The 13,945-nt window shown below is 38.1% G+C and overlaps 1 protein-coding gene across 1 annotated transcript in view; it reads right to left on the bottom strand.

Moving 5' to 3' along the window:
* Positions 1-13,945, bottom strand: part of MAP3K5 (mitogen-activated protein kinase kinase kinase 5) — a 104,541-nt gene that overhangs the window by 70,309 nt on the left and 20,287 nt on the right. Inside the window, exon 2 of the mRNA XM_032682033.1 lies at positions 1,929-2,068. Within this exon, the coding sequence (XP_032537924.1) occupies positions 1,929-2,068 (140 nt within the window). The remainder of the gene's footprint in view (positions 1-1,928; positions 2,069-13,945) is intronic.

Raw genomic sequence — 13,945 nt, 5'->3', positions numbered from 1 at the left:
CTGGCTTCTATAAAGCTGCTCTTCTCCCTGTTGACAGGGCATGTTTCCCATGTGACTGTTGCTAGCTTTCAATGTATGGGTCATAAATGGCTAGTCAAATCCCCAGCACGTGCAGGGACATCTTATACTAGATCAGATTGATCAAAGCCCTGTTCAGCCTGGCCCGAATGTTCATACAGAGGAACATTCCACCAGGAAAAGTTTACTTACGTTGCTTTGTGCCCCAGTTAAATCATGTGCTGCAGTTCTGCATTTTCTTCATTTTCAGTTTTTGAATTCAACCCTTCTGTACAAGATTAAAACTGCACATGCTCTCCTGAATTGCTTCTACTCTTATCTGCTGGCTGTAACAAATACAGGAACAAACACTGCCTCAAAAGGTGCCCAGGCATGCCCATAACTGCCTTTTTTTTAGGCAGTTACTAAATAATATGGAAAGGGTCTTGCTCTTTGACGACTTTCCTACAGACTATCAAAAGCAGAAATATGGGCCCAGTTCAAAGCTAAAGGAAACTGGCAGGAGTCTTTCAGTGGACAAAGTACTCGTGGCAACTGTGACATCCAAGTCTCCCTGCATACAGCCGGGCTTTCACTGATGGCACTGGGAACCCAGCACCAGACCCAATTACAAAGTTCAATTTCTAAACTAGTAAAAAGTTCTCCCAAATGCCCAAGATGCCTCACCCCAAGTGATTTTTCAGGGGGCATTGGGTATTTGGCTCTTTGCCCAATACAATGAAATTCTGCTCTGCTTATACTGTAGATCATTGTACTTGCATAATTGAATTCTATTCCCAGATACGTCTTTTATCATTAGCAGTTTTATTTTTAGGGCTTTTATCTGTATACTCTTTGTGTTGTAAAAAGAAAGGAAATAATTGGATTGCAAGCAGTCCAGTTGGCTGAGAAAATTTGAAGGGAAGAGCAGGGAGAAGAAACTGAGTTACTAAGTATGTCCCTCCCAATAGAGAGCCAACCTGAAAAAAATGGGACAGAATCAAAAACAGCCTGCACTTTCCAGAAGCAGTGGAGGCAAATCCTTCATAAGAGGTGGCGGTGCCCAGACTGCCATCTGACTCCCCAAGCTGCTTAATTTAAATGCTTCTTTTCAGCAATGCCTAGAATGGAAGTGCAATAGCACTTTGCTCACCTCCTGAGCAAAGCCAATGTATCTGAGACAGGGGAAGTAATTGAACAGACTGCCATCCATCAGACTACCCTCTCCCATCATGGAAGTTACTAAATCTTTAGAAGGGCTGCAGGAGGAAGCAAGTATCAACTCCTTGGCTGACACAATTCACAGCCCAACGGATTATTTTAAAAAACCCTCTTCACTTCAACCAAAGTGTGAACTGAGGCATGAGTTTTGTTTTTACTAACTCCACTACGCTGCTGGTAATCTCCAGCACAGCAATCTTGCACATACCTGACGTAAACAGCTGGTAACTCAGCTAGACAAGCAGAGGCCATCTGGGGGCCCCATACAGTTTGGCAGAAAACTGGTAATCTAGAAAGGAGCTAAAGCTTAAGGATTATTTTGCTGCCTCCACACTACCATTCTCACACGATTGTTATTACTATAACAGTTTACCCCAAACACCAGTAATTCTCCTGAATGACAAAGATATGTATTTAATTTCTCATCTCAAATGTGGCAAACTTATGTTGCTGTAAACAGCCATTTAACACCTAAGTATTTAACTGACTGTGATAAAATCATCTAAGTCTTTCTCTTTAGAAATCTAAACTGAGTTTCACAGCATTTCACTGCGGACATCTTTGACAGGCTTCAGAACATTTTTGCTATTCTTTTGTGAACCACAAGTGGTGTCTGTATCTCACACAGAAACAGAGAGCTCATTTCAAGAGTTCGACCAGCTGTGACTTGCTCCCCACCCCTCCCCTGGCTTTTTTGCATTCAGAGCTACCTTCAGAGACTGCAGAGATTCTGCATTCGTGTCGCAGTAGAGGATGATGTTGTTAGCCATGCTGAAGCTCTCCCTGACTCCCAGGTGGTAGAACAGGGAAGGCTGACGAAAAGCATCACTCATCTCTACGACAGCAATATCTGTAAAAGAAATGAAAAAAGTTATCTCTGACAGTCAAGTATTTCTAGGCCACGTCTCTTCACACAATTTGCACTGATAAGAAGACCTGATTTCAAGTAGTAAATAAGAGATCTAGAGGGATTTTCCCATTTTAGCTACTATGCCTGAATTTTGAATATAGTCAGCAGGATGTGGTTTAGGTTTTTTCTCTTTCATTATTCCTCCTCCTTTTTTTTCTTTAAATGAGACCTTAAAAAGGTAAAAAGGGCTAAAGCCACTAATAAAGAAAAGGCAAAAAGGCAAAAGTTAACTTGGTGGCTTGAAGAATAAAATTAGTTTGGTAAATCTATACATAATGGCCAATGACTTTATGGGGAAAAAGAAAAGAAAAAAAATTACATTTTATGTGCTTTTACTTTCTCTGCACATTTCAATAAAAATTCACACAATTTCTATACATTACTGCAGAACATACTGTATAGATTCTGTACCAGAACTTTGGAAGAAAATAAACTAAAAGACAGGTAAACGTAAAGTTCCATTATAAACTACCTTTCAGATCTATTTTGATTCATATAGAAAGATGATAAAGAGAATGAGAAAAGGACAAGGTATAGACAAAGAGAAGGAAAGAGGGAGTGAAAATGTGAAGCCATAGAAACCCCCATGTAAGTAAGAAGTTTACTATGCAGAGAATTCTGTTCATAATTAATTTTACCTCTATGAATAAAATTAAGCACATGCACAAGTGCTTACATAACAAAGAATGTAGGCCCCAATTTCTCTTAAATCATGTGTTTCACTTGCCCAAATTCACACCAATGTAAGACTAAAACAAGAGGCCATTAACTATTTCTGTTGACGGCTTGTAATACCTCTGTTGTAACAGGCAGCGTATTTCCACTGAAAAAGTCTTGTGGTATCAAAAGAGTAAAACAAGAAAACTAACTCACCATTAACTCTTCTGCAAACACCTTTCTATCTTTTCACCCAATGCAGTTTTTTCTTATCTTTAAGGGAAAAAAAAAATAAAAAAAGAAAAGGAGAAAAAAAAAAAAAAAGAAACCAATAAAAACCCAAACCCAAATCAGAGTACTCTGTTAAGAGTAGGACAAAAAAAAAGAAAAAAAGCAGTCTGGTTTCCAGTATCTCTCTATGCTTTCCTCTTCCTGTGGATGCTTTGATGACTTAAAAGATAGAAAGACAAGCTCTGTAGGGAAAAAGTTTATGTACCATCAAGTTTCTCTTGTCTAATTAATCTAATAAGAGATTCTACCTCTAACCACAACTTTTCACCTTGCCTACTTATTTAGGTCATCAAAACTGAAACGAAGATATTCAATACAAGCTTAGCTTTGTGGCCATGCTCTCAACTGGGGAGGCAGTAAGAGAGTCTCTCTAACTTGTAGAAAAGTAGTATCTTTGAGACATCTACTCTTCAGTCATACTTTCCTGTAACTGGCCTGCAGGCTTGTAAATTATTAAAAAACTGAAGAAAGGATAGATACACAAAGGAGAAAGAACAAGCATTTGCCTATACAACCTTTAGCTTTTCGAGCAACAAGATTAAAAGAGAGAAGACTAACATGGTACAAAAAAGAGAATTCCCCCGCCCTTAAAAATCTTTTTAAGATTTAAAAAATGTTTTTTAAAAGTTTCATAATTTGTGGTCTAAGAATCTCTCTTTGTCCAATTTTACATAAATACTGGCAGTGTGGATTCCATCCAATTTTATTGAACTAAAAAAGGCAGTGCACTGCTAAGACTATACATATGCTCACTTTCACTAATTCTAGGAAACTGAAACATCACAAAAGCCAAACAAGAATGACAATATCGCTGCTATATTTTGTTTGGGTGAAATTAGCATTTGGTTATTTTCTTCAGAAAGTTGCGCAAGTTCTATTTTTAACTAGCTGTTTGTTTATTTTCTTCAGAAAGTTGCCATAATACAAGTCTATTTTTAACTGCTCTTAGTTACATAAAAGTCCAATCTTGAGCAACTCTAAAGCTATGGTACATATCTACCGTACTGAACAGGAGGAAAATTTGCGCAACTTGCCATGACTTAATTCTGCAATCTTGCAAGATAACACGCTCTTACTAGAGTTGCAAAACTAAGATGGAAAAGAGAAAGATGACTTTAACAATAAAGCAGTAGAGCCTGATCAAAGTCATATTACAGAAAATACTTGAGAAATCCTAAAATGGCAAGTTCAAAAAAAGTATGTGTGTGTGCACGTACCTATATATATTACCTCAAGATCAGCTGGCCAAATCCATTGAGCAAAAGCTGACTGAGGGCCACACCACAAAAAACATTCTTGGATCCTGCCTCATCCCTATCGTGTTAATAATAAAATAAAATAAAAAAAAACCAAACCAAACAAAAACCTTGAGTTACTTAAACAAAGTATGGAAGGACCACAATAATAAATACACATTTGTATGAAAAAATACACTGAGATATCTGTTGTGATACTTGTATTTCTTATGTAACTAAAGAGGATTTCTTTCCTTTGCATGTCAAGACTTCTGTGAAATCCAGGTCTTCTGGATAATCTCATTTGATAAAGCAGTGTCTCCCTTAGAATAGGTTCATCCTCTGTGAAGTTTTCCTGCTCGCTGTAGCAGTTACATATTTTAAGATGAAGTTGTCGTTCATGACAGAGAGATCATATTTCTAAAGTCCCGTTTAGGCCTCAGGGCTGGTATCACAGTTTCCAAGGGGAGCAACCCAATTCTTACCTGCAATTCCAACAAGCCACAAAAGGTATGTGCACTTTTGGGACCAGATGTCTATCCAATTAAAAAACATATACCCTAAACCAACTCTTCTGACAGTCCTATTTCTGACTACCTTCTTTCTCAACATCAGAAGAGAAATTCCTCTGACCAAAGGAGGAATCAGTGTATGGCGCACGAGTCAGAAGTGCAGAAGTCAAATACAATGCAGCAAATGGAAGCTCATTTGAGAAAACAAAACCAAAACCCCCAAACAAAGAACAAACAAACAAACACAAAACTCAAAACCAGGAGTGGTAATGATTCCTGTAAAGCATCCGAACTGTATCACTGAGTGCACTATAAAACACTATACTCAGTTACATAAAATATGATTAGAAGTTTAACAAAGATGGCAAGACTGATGGTTTGCAAGACAAATCTAAGGAAAGTATACATACATCAAAATTCTCACTAGTTCAAAAGAGCCAGGATTTAGCTAAGCCCAAGGGAATTGTCTGGTCATCAACACATAAATTGCCAGAACCTTGTTTATCAGGTTCTCTCATTTCCCCCAGATGAAATTAATCTAATATTTTGATGCAATAAAAGATGTTTTCCATTCCCTGGAAAATACAGTTTCATAAGTGGCAAAACGGTATTTTAATAAAGGTAGAGGAATTAGCTCTACAGTTACACTGGAATTATCCCCTTATTAAAACATCTGTGGTTTCAGTTACTAGGCAAGCAAAAACTATTCAAGCACTGGAATCAGAGTGGAGCTCTCTCAATACCTAAGCCCTCAGGATGAAATACTCCGAAAACTAGAGACTGACAATTCACTTCAAATGCTCTTGCACATCTTCAAGGTTGCAGCAGAGAAAGTCTGTTGAGGCTCCAGCAGACTAATGAGTAGGATGAATATTGAAGCACACTGCATAAAACAGGAGGAAAAGACAAAAGTAGAAGAACTGCAATTCTTGCAACACCTGCAAGGGTTGCAGGAAAGAATAAATTTTATCCTTTACTTTGGGCACAAGATTAAATTTCACTTTCTCTATCTCACGAAATTGTACCTGGGTACACATCACCGATACTACATAAAGAAAACAGAGATAGTATAGTCTTTGCATTAGCTAGTCATCTTTGACGTGACAGCTAAAAAGTCTTACAATAAATCTTGCAGTAAATTATTGTATCTTTCTAGTTAACGAACAACAAAGTAAGTCTAATCACAGTCTTCTCTCCCATCCCCTTAAACAACTAGTATGACTAAATAGGTATGACAAGTGTATCACAAGCATGAGACTAGAGCTTCGCTCTGGCCTAGGTAGCAAAAGCAGCATAAATACAGAGCAAGCAGCTCAGTAAACTCTTGGTGTCCATTTCCTAAATCACCCCAAGCTCTACCTGCCTGCTGACAGCTACCCAACTGCCTCTAATAAAGCTGCCTACCTACACATTAGCTAAGTAACCACACACTGAGCTGCAGACAGGCCAACAACCACCAAGCAGTCACCATCTCTGTTATTAGGCTAACTACCATCTATATCAACAATAGCTGGAAACACACCGTCACACTCAAGAGATCAAAATATCACTACACTGGTAATCGGCTTTGTATTACCCTGGGAAACCAGATTCACGAGGCGGAATTGGAGGCAGCCAACTTGACCCTTTTTGCCTGTGAAGCACGGGGAAAGGCCACATCTCCGTGACGCTTGGCACATATTAGAGCTGCGTTACCAACAATTCTTACCTGTAGTGTAAAGACTGAGAACTTTACATATAAAATCTCTACAAATTAACCTTTCTTAAGCAATGGTAAAAACTTAAGAGTATACACATTAATATAGTCAAAAAAGGGTAAGTGTCCATTAGTGGATATAAAGCCCTTTGCTCTTGGCTATCAGCAATGCCTTTAGTAACCAAGAAAGTGATAAATGAAATGCAGTGGTCAAAGTTCATCACCTACTCATTGTTTTAAATGTAACAGGGCAAAGAAGAATGTTTAAACAAATGCTTCGAGATATCATACATGTACACCTTACTTTTTGATACTACCTGCTTACTACAGTGCTGCCAGGAAAAATAATGAATACAAACAGAGCAGCTGTACAACTAATGAATGCTTATGTTTGCTATTATCTTCTGATTAATTGATATTACAGACATGACCATTGCCTTACATTCATTGTCCCACAATTAATCAGGGTAAAAGGAAAGATGGTAATGGCAACTTCTGAGACAGACCAATGTTTTGTGTTCTTTTCCACTTGGCAGTTAAAAGACACAGTAAGATACTCTTCTGACAACGAAGAAAAGGGATTAGAACAAAATTTATTTCAGTGCAAGTCTGAACAATAAGAGTATTTCATACTGCAGTAGCAGGTCTCAATACAGCATTAGAACAATGATTTTGACAACCTATGATGACATTTACTATTGGGTAAACTTTGAGAAACAAGCAAGGAACGTCCTTATCTACTTTAACTTCTGTACAGTTCTCTATGCTCGGCATAGATATCTTCCTGTTTACCCAGAGAGTGTCTGCATGAGGTAGGAAACCTGCTTTGGCAATCCCAACACCACGTCAGTACAGCTTGGTATTTCTGGTTCAACGTGCAAACCACAGCATCACTGACTTGTCAACAGCACTGGAACCAGACATTTCCTGTCAAGAGTGTCTTGTACGTCTCCAAGAACGGAAACAATTGATGGGAGCCACTAGCGTGAGAATACCTAAACACAGGGGAATGGCTGCCCTCCCAGGAAACCCATCCAGCCAAGCCAGTCTGTTGGGAGAGGCTAACCAAAATAATAACTTTATAAAGGTGTCTGAGGCTTGGATATGGAGAAGGAAAAGCAGGTAATGGCAGTACAAGCAGATTATTATGCCATATACTGGAGGAAAAGCAGGGTGTTTGTAGAAGCTCTAACTGATGTGCAAAGTAGACTTGAAGACACTAGGAAAGAGACATAGGATGGACATGTGCTAGTTCTTATCCCGCAAAAAGCATTATGAATTAGGAACCTTATCTAATCCTGTCTTGAGTAGTCTCATTTTTACGAAATGGAAGGAGAGATTCTGCATCACTGAAGTACAGACCAGATGCTGTCCTGCAATCTACTCAAAATGGAATTTCTGAGCACACATTCCCAGCAGATGCAACACAAGCCCAGCTGTCTGGTGGGTGTCTCTTTTCAGATAATGCATAGCACAATGTAGAGACAAAAATAATTAGAGCACTTAATACTTGCCCAAAAAGCAACATGTTGCCTTTAGATATACAACAGTACCATTTTACCCTCATGCTGGCACTAAGAGCCCACTGTTCCCTAAATAGCTAAACTGAGTTAAACTGCCCTTGAATTGCAAAATGAACTTCTACACCTAGACTCATAAGCAAAAAGATATGATTTCACTTCAGATAAACTTATCAAACAGCTAGCTGTTACTGTTAGGGGTGGTCCTGACCCTCCCCACGTTTGTTACGTATCTAGCGAGGTCAATACCCAACAAGCCAACTGAGTGTTCAGGATCAGTTGACTCCTGGATCAGTTAGATGATCTCACTTTCCACCCACACAATCACTAGGTCCTATACAAAGAAGACACCAGACACCACAATATCTGCAGGGACGCAACTTAATACCTCCCTACTTCTGCTTGAGAGTCCTGTCCATACACACATGGATGTAGCATCCGCTTGGTTAGGAAGCCCACATGGGGGGTTCCTCCATCACAGGAGGAAGAGTTTCTTGAGGAACAATACAGAAAATAAATAAATAAACACACGCACATACACCCAATCCACCTCAATACAGATACAAATTAAATGGCATTTATAACCGCACTGACAGACTCTGTATGTGACTCAGTTTGGATCTCTAGAAATCTGCTCAATAACAAAAGTAAACTAGCTAATCACTTAAAAAACAATCTTTCATCTTTTCAAATCATCAATAGTTGCTGATTTCTTGGTAGATAAGGTAAGAAAGAAGAACTACTTAAGTTAAAGGACGAAAGTGTGCAAATATAAGCTGTTCCTGTACAAATTTAAACCAGAAATCACAAGAAACTTCATAATCTACAAATCACAATGCCCTGGAGCACCTCTCCAAATGTTGAACTGATTGGTGGTGTATGCTTTGCTGTCACACAGGAGCACTGCAAAATTTGCACCCTGTCCCACAATATATTAAGCTGCTCCTTAATAAAACTTGTGCAAATTGATTCCTGCCAACTTTTACAGCTAAGTGGCTTAGATCATTCTCACAAAAGTACTTCACCAAGCAGAACCATCCACGCAAGGAGGAGAGAAAAACAACTGACTTTTTTTGTTACAACAGTATTCTATACTGAGATCTTCCAAGTGAAACCCTGGCCTTTTTGCCTGCACTATGCTTGAAGGACGTGAAGGGAAGAGAATCTTTTGCTTCTGTAATCAAAGGCTGATAGGAGCAAAGCAGAAGGTACTTACCTTAAAATAGCAGAAGCTTACAACTAACTGGTAACACAAAGAAAGTTCATACAGATGTTAGAAAAGGAATGAGATGGGAAAACGTAGATAAAAAAACATAAAAGGGGTGTGTAGGAATTAACACAGCAAACTACCCAGCAAAATCTAAATTACTATATCAGTGATTTGAAGACAACCCGAACAATACAGAAAGGCTTTCTGATGAAGAAAAATAAAAGAAAAAAGAAGAAAGCTTGAGATTCAAAAAATCCTCTCTCTCTAGGCCCAAAACAAAGGATTTTGATGTTATCACATGATTCCAACCCCCAACAACTGAAAAAAAACCACTCTCAGCTTGATGCATGTGGGAGGAACTCAGGATTAGGCAAGAATAAAAGATGACAAGCAAACAAAGAGCCATTTATTTAAAAATAACCTCAATATGTTCAGGCTCATTGCATCTCATTGCATTGTATCAATCCTAGGGAAACAGGCTTCCTAGTGCCAACACCACCATATACTAAAGATTACCCTACCTCCAAACTTTGCATCAGCAAAAATACTCGGACATCAAGACGTAACTACCAAAGCTCAGCTGAAGGCTGGAGCACATTACAGGGCTAGTGTTAGTATCTGTACCAAGTGTTACTTAAACAATTTACAAACACAATAGCAGAAGCGCTCAGTGAAAACAAGGCAAGCCCTAGCAACTCGACACTTCTACAGTTAGAAGTTTTGTTCACAGGATCTTCATCACTGCAAATTTTTTTTCGAAAAAGACTAAATGCTCCTTTGGCCTGGACAGAATCTTAAGCAGACAAAAACGCCTAAAAAGATGAATAAATAAATAAGGGATGTGATGGTATCTGTGTGATTATTTTGGTTTATGTTTCCAAGTTAAGTGACTTTGAGATACATGACAAAAAAAGTGATTATTCATTCCCTGGAGAAGTGACTGAGACTACCCAAGGAGAAATCACTTGTGAGACCACAGGTATGCCAAAAGACAAGCTCAGAGAAGAAAGAAGAGTCATAAGAAAAACAAATAGCCAGGTCTCAGACGTGGTGGAAAGTTTTCCTGAAGACTAAATGAACAGTAGAGGGTTTTCTACATCTCCAAAGTCTCCATCTTGGTTCATTAAAACCAAGGCAGAAAACAACTATCCACCTCAAGGACAGGATGGGCAGGAGGAAAGTTGATCAAAAGTTCTTTTTATTTCTGTTTATTCTGTCTGTTTATTTCTGACTTAGTGACCTGAAGTTTTCTCCACCTAAGAAGATAAATATTCCAGCTTTTACCCTAAAATCTGACTATTTTCACTTATGACACAGTTATATTTTGGTTTCTTAGTGCATCTCACTGTGACAAAAATGTCTAGGCAGATTCACCCCCAAGCTTCAAAAAACAACTCTGAGTTTCATTCCAGCAGCTGGAAGGATCAGATCAAAACTCTGTTTAGCTCAGTATCTCTTCTCTGCCACAAGCCAGCGGTGTTGCAGACATTGTACAAATGGGGCAAATAAAGACTGAGTTTTCTCAGACAGCAATCCAGACACATTTACTGAAAACTGTTGAGCTACCTAGAAAGCTGTGTATCAATAACTAATTTAGTGCTCAATATTAGGGGAACAATTAGAGCTGCTTTTCTTCATATGTGTTACTTTGCATTCACTATCACTGAAGTTCAACTGTCCTTTACCTGCTCATTTGCCTCGTACCATAAGACTTTCTGCAACTCTTTACTGCCTAATCTTCATAGTTTTGACTAGCCTGAACATCAGCAAACATTGCCATCATGTTATCCACCAGCAGGAGATTTTCAGATCAGCCATGAAACTTCTGAAAAGCCCAATTCAAAAAAGAAAGTAGAGAGCAATCCTTTCAACAGCCTATTTTTCTACTGGCAAGCTTCATTGCAAAACTGATCCTTTGTTCCTTTCCTTTAAGAATCCACTAATCTGAAAGATGTAAAGATTTCACTTCCAACCATTTTGTCCCTTTAAGAGGCAAAAAGCTTTCAACATACTGTCTTAAATGGATTACCCTTAAGTACGGGCTCACAAGAAGAGTGTGATTTCCTTCTAGAAAAAAGCCATGTGAACTTCTCCCTACTGCCAGATTTTATCCATGAATCTATGCAATGTATTCTTTATTTATATTTTTAACCCATTTGCCCTAATGTAATGCCAATATCTCCCTCTCCTATGCTGCCAACATAAACTTAAGTCAGAACTCACGCACCATAGTTAACAGCTCAGCTTGTTTCAGTCAGGGCTCCTTAAGAACTTTTCAGCCATCATCCCATAGTTCCAATGACTTGTTACTGTTCATTTCATCACCTTATTTTAAAAACTCTTCTGGCAATTTAAGTCTGAAGTACTTCCTCAGCCTTATTCCTTTAAAGAAAATCCTTCCTACGATCGTAGTAGGAAAGTTGCATCTTTCTCAAGCCCTCCTTTTCCATCTTGACTGCACAGCCCCCCTACCTTGCTCCCTGCTGATGAAGTGTTCAGGGATGCTTTTTTTTTTTTCAGTCTTTCTTTAGCAAGTATTGCTCAAACTCTTTTGGAAACTGTCTTACTAAGGCTTAAATGTCTTTTTACATGTTTTTTTCTAACTTGTTTCCTCATCTGGACAAAAGTTCTCCTTTCAAAGGGGGCATCATTCCATTCTTTCATCTTCCTAGCAATGCTACCTTCTGAGGGTTACTTTAAAATTTCTGTTAATAAATAGCATGCATTTCCTGGAAGAAATTTTCCTTGAGATGTCTTCATGCTACCTGAAGGTTTTTCCTCTTTCTAGCTACTCCTTTCAATTTCCTGTTAAGGAGTTTGCTCATTTTTATATAGGTTCTAGCAGAAATGTGGCCTGCACCAAGCCAAGCTAAATGTTTAAGATAGACTGAGGCAGAGTGTGTAGATCCTTCTGAAGAAGGCCAGAGCAGTGCTCACTAAGCCACTGAAAAAACTCTGGAATTTTTTCTAATCCAAAGATGTAAAATTATTTCTTACTACATTATTTTAAAGTCACAGGAATTAATGTTTTTTAATCTAGTGATACCAAAAATGGTTCAAACGTAGAAGACTTATGACCAGCAAGCACAGACTGAAAAATAAATACAAGTATTTCAAGAATATGATGAACAGCAGTTGGAATGCTTGTACAAAATGGGAATCTTCCCAGGCTTCTGAAAATTTGGAAGCAGAAGTATTCTAAGAGATCCAAACAAGCGCGTCTGTTAAAAGTCTTTAGTTTGTCATGAAAATACTTCCATTCTAAGAAGAAACTATCTTTCATATATATAGTATTTGAGAATTTTAGGGCCCAAGTTTTATCATAATCAAAGGTACAAAATACACCTACCACTCCTGGTTGTCACCACTCTCTCCACAAAAGTCTCTACACTGTAGTATTTTCACTGCTCTGTCAAATATTCTCCCAGGAACAGAAAGGCATTGAGAAAACTAATTGCCCAAGGGCTTTGGAGTCTCACACACCATATTTTCTTACAGAAAACATCTGACTATTTTCACTTATGACACACTTATATCTTGGTTTTCTTACAGAAAACATCATCATCTCTCAAAAATTACACAAATCTTTATGCAGAACAGAGTACATTCTTAGTAGCTTTGCTGGAAGGTAATCACAACAATTCATATTCCATTAAAACACTGATATGGGAAGTCACATCTAAAGTTCCTGGACATAACTACTGAGCTGGCAATATGCTATGTTGTTTAAACTTCAGGCTGGATGCAGGACTCAGGAATTTAAATGGCTCATTCCTACTTTTTGCAGTTGGTTTTTGAATATTCTAATATAAACTCCAAGTCCTGTAAAAACCAGTTCTTCCTTATCAGAATATTTACCCATGATTCACTGTCAAACTGCAGCTCAATATCACAAGCAACTCTGCAAAGTCATATTTGCATTCCTACTCGTATGTCAATAGAGCTAGAACCTAAGGCACCCATTTGAAAAGCACCCTGAAGGACAGGAGAGAAACTTTTTCTAAAGTGAGATTCACAGTGTTCAGAAAACGTATTTATTATGCCCCATGCCTGTGGGTGCTGAAGAAAAATGTAAAACTGTCTACACCACATATAGGAAAGAAGAAAAATACACACATAAACAAACAAACAAACAAACAAACAACCCCCCCCCAATTTTGTACTGTGTAAAGAGGAGTTTCATATGCAACACACAAGACATCATTATCCCCTTTTATGTGCACTCACAAGGCATCAAATTAAATACTGTGGACAATCCGGGGTACAACTGAAGGAAGAAAGTTAAACTTCTGGCAAAGTACCCAAAAGAAAGGAACAAAACATGACAGTGAGAAGAGATTTAAAGGCACCCAATTAAGGAGGAATGACTGAATATATTAGAGTTGTTTCACCTACAATTATTCTTGCACGTCATACTGTAACTCCTCACTGCATAAAAAGCTGCTGCCCAGCAGAAAAGCAAATTTCCCTGTGTTTTGAACAGTAAAAGAACAATAGAACTGAATAAAACTTTATTTTAAATTAGAACACACAATATCATTGTAGAGTTTTTTTAAACATCTATTAGAATACATTGGCTTCCAAAATAAGAGAAATTTAGAACAAATTTTGTGAAAAACAGTCTCTCTTTAAAGGCAACTGTGTCCATGCAGGATTTATGGTAGGTTGAAGACTGCTTGCTACAGAAAATTTCCAA

Source organism: Chiroxiphia lanceolata, chromosome 3 (assembly GCF_009829145.1).
Source record: "Chiroxiphia lanceolata isolate bChiLan1 chromosome 3, bChiLan1.pri, whole genome shotgun sequence".
In the NCBI taxonomy this organism is placed as follows: Eukaryota; Metazoa; Chordata; class Aves; order Passeriformes; family Pipridae; genus Chiroxiphia; species Chiroxiphia lanceolata.
The sequence above is the reverse complement of the archived record's forward strand: the minus strand, read 5'-3'. Positions and strand labels throughout refer to the sequence as shown.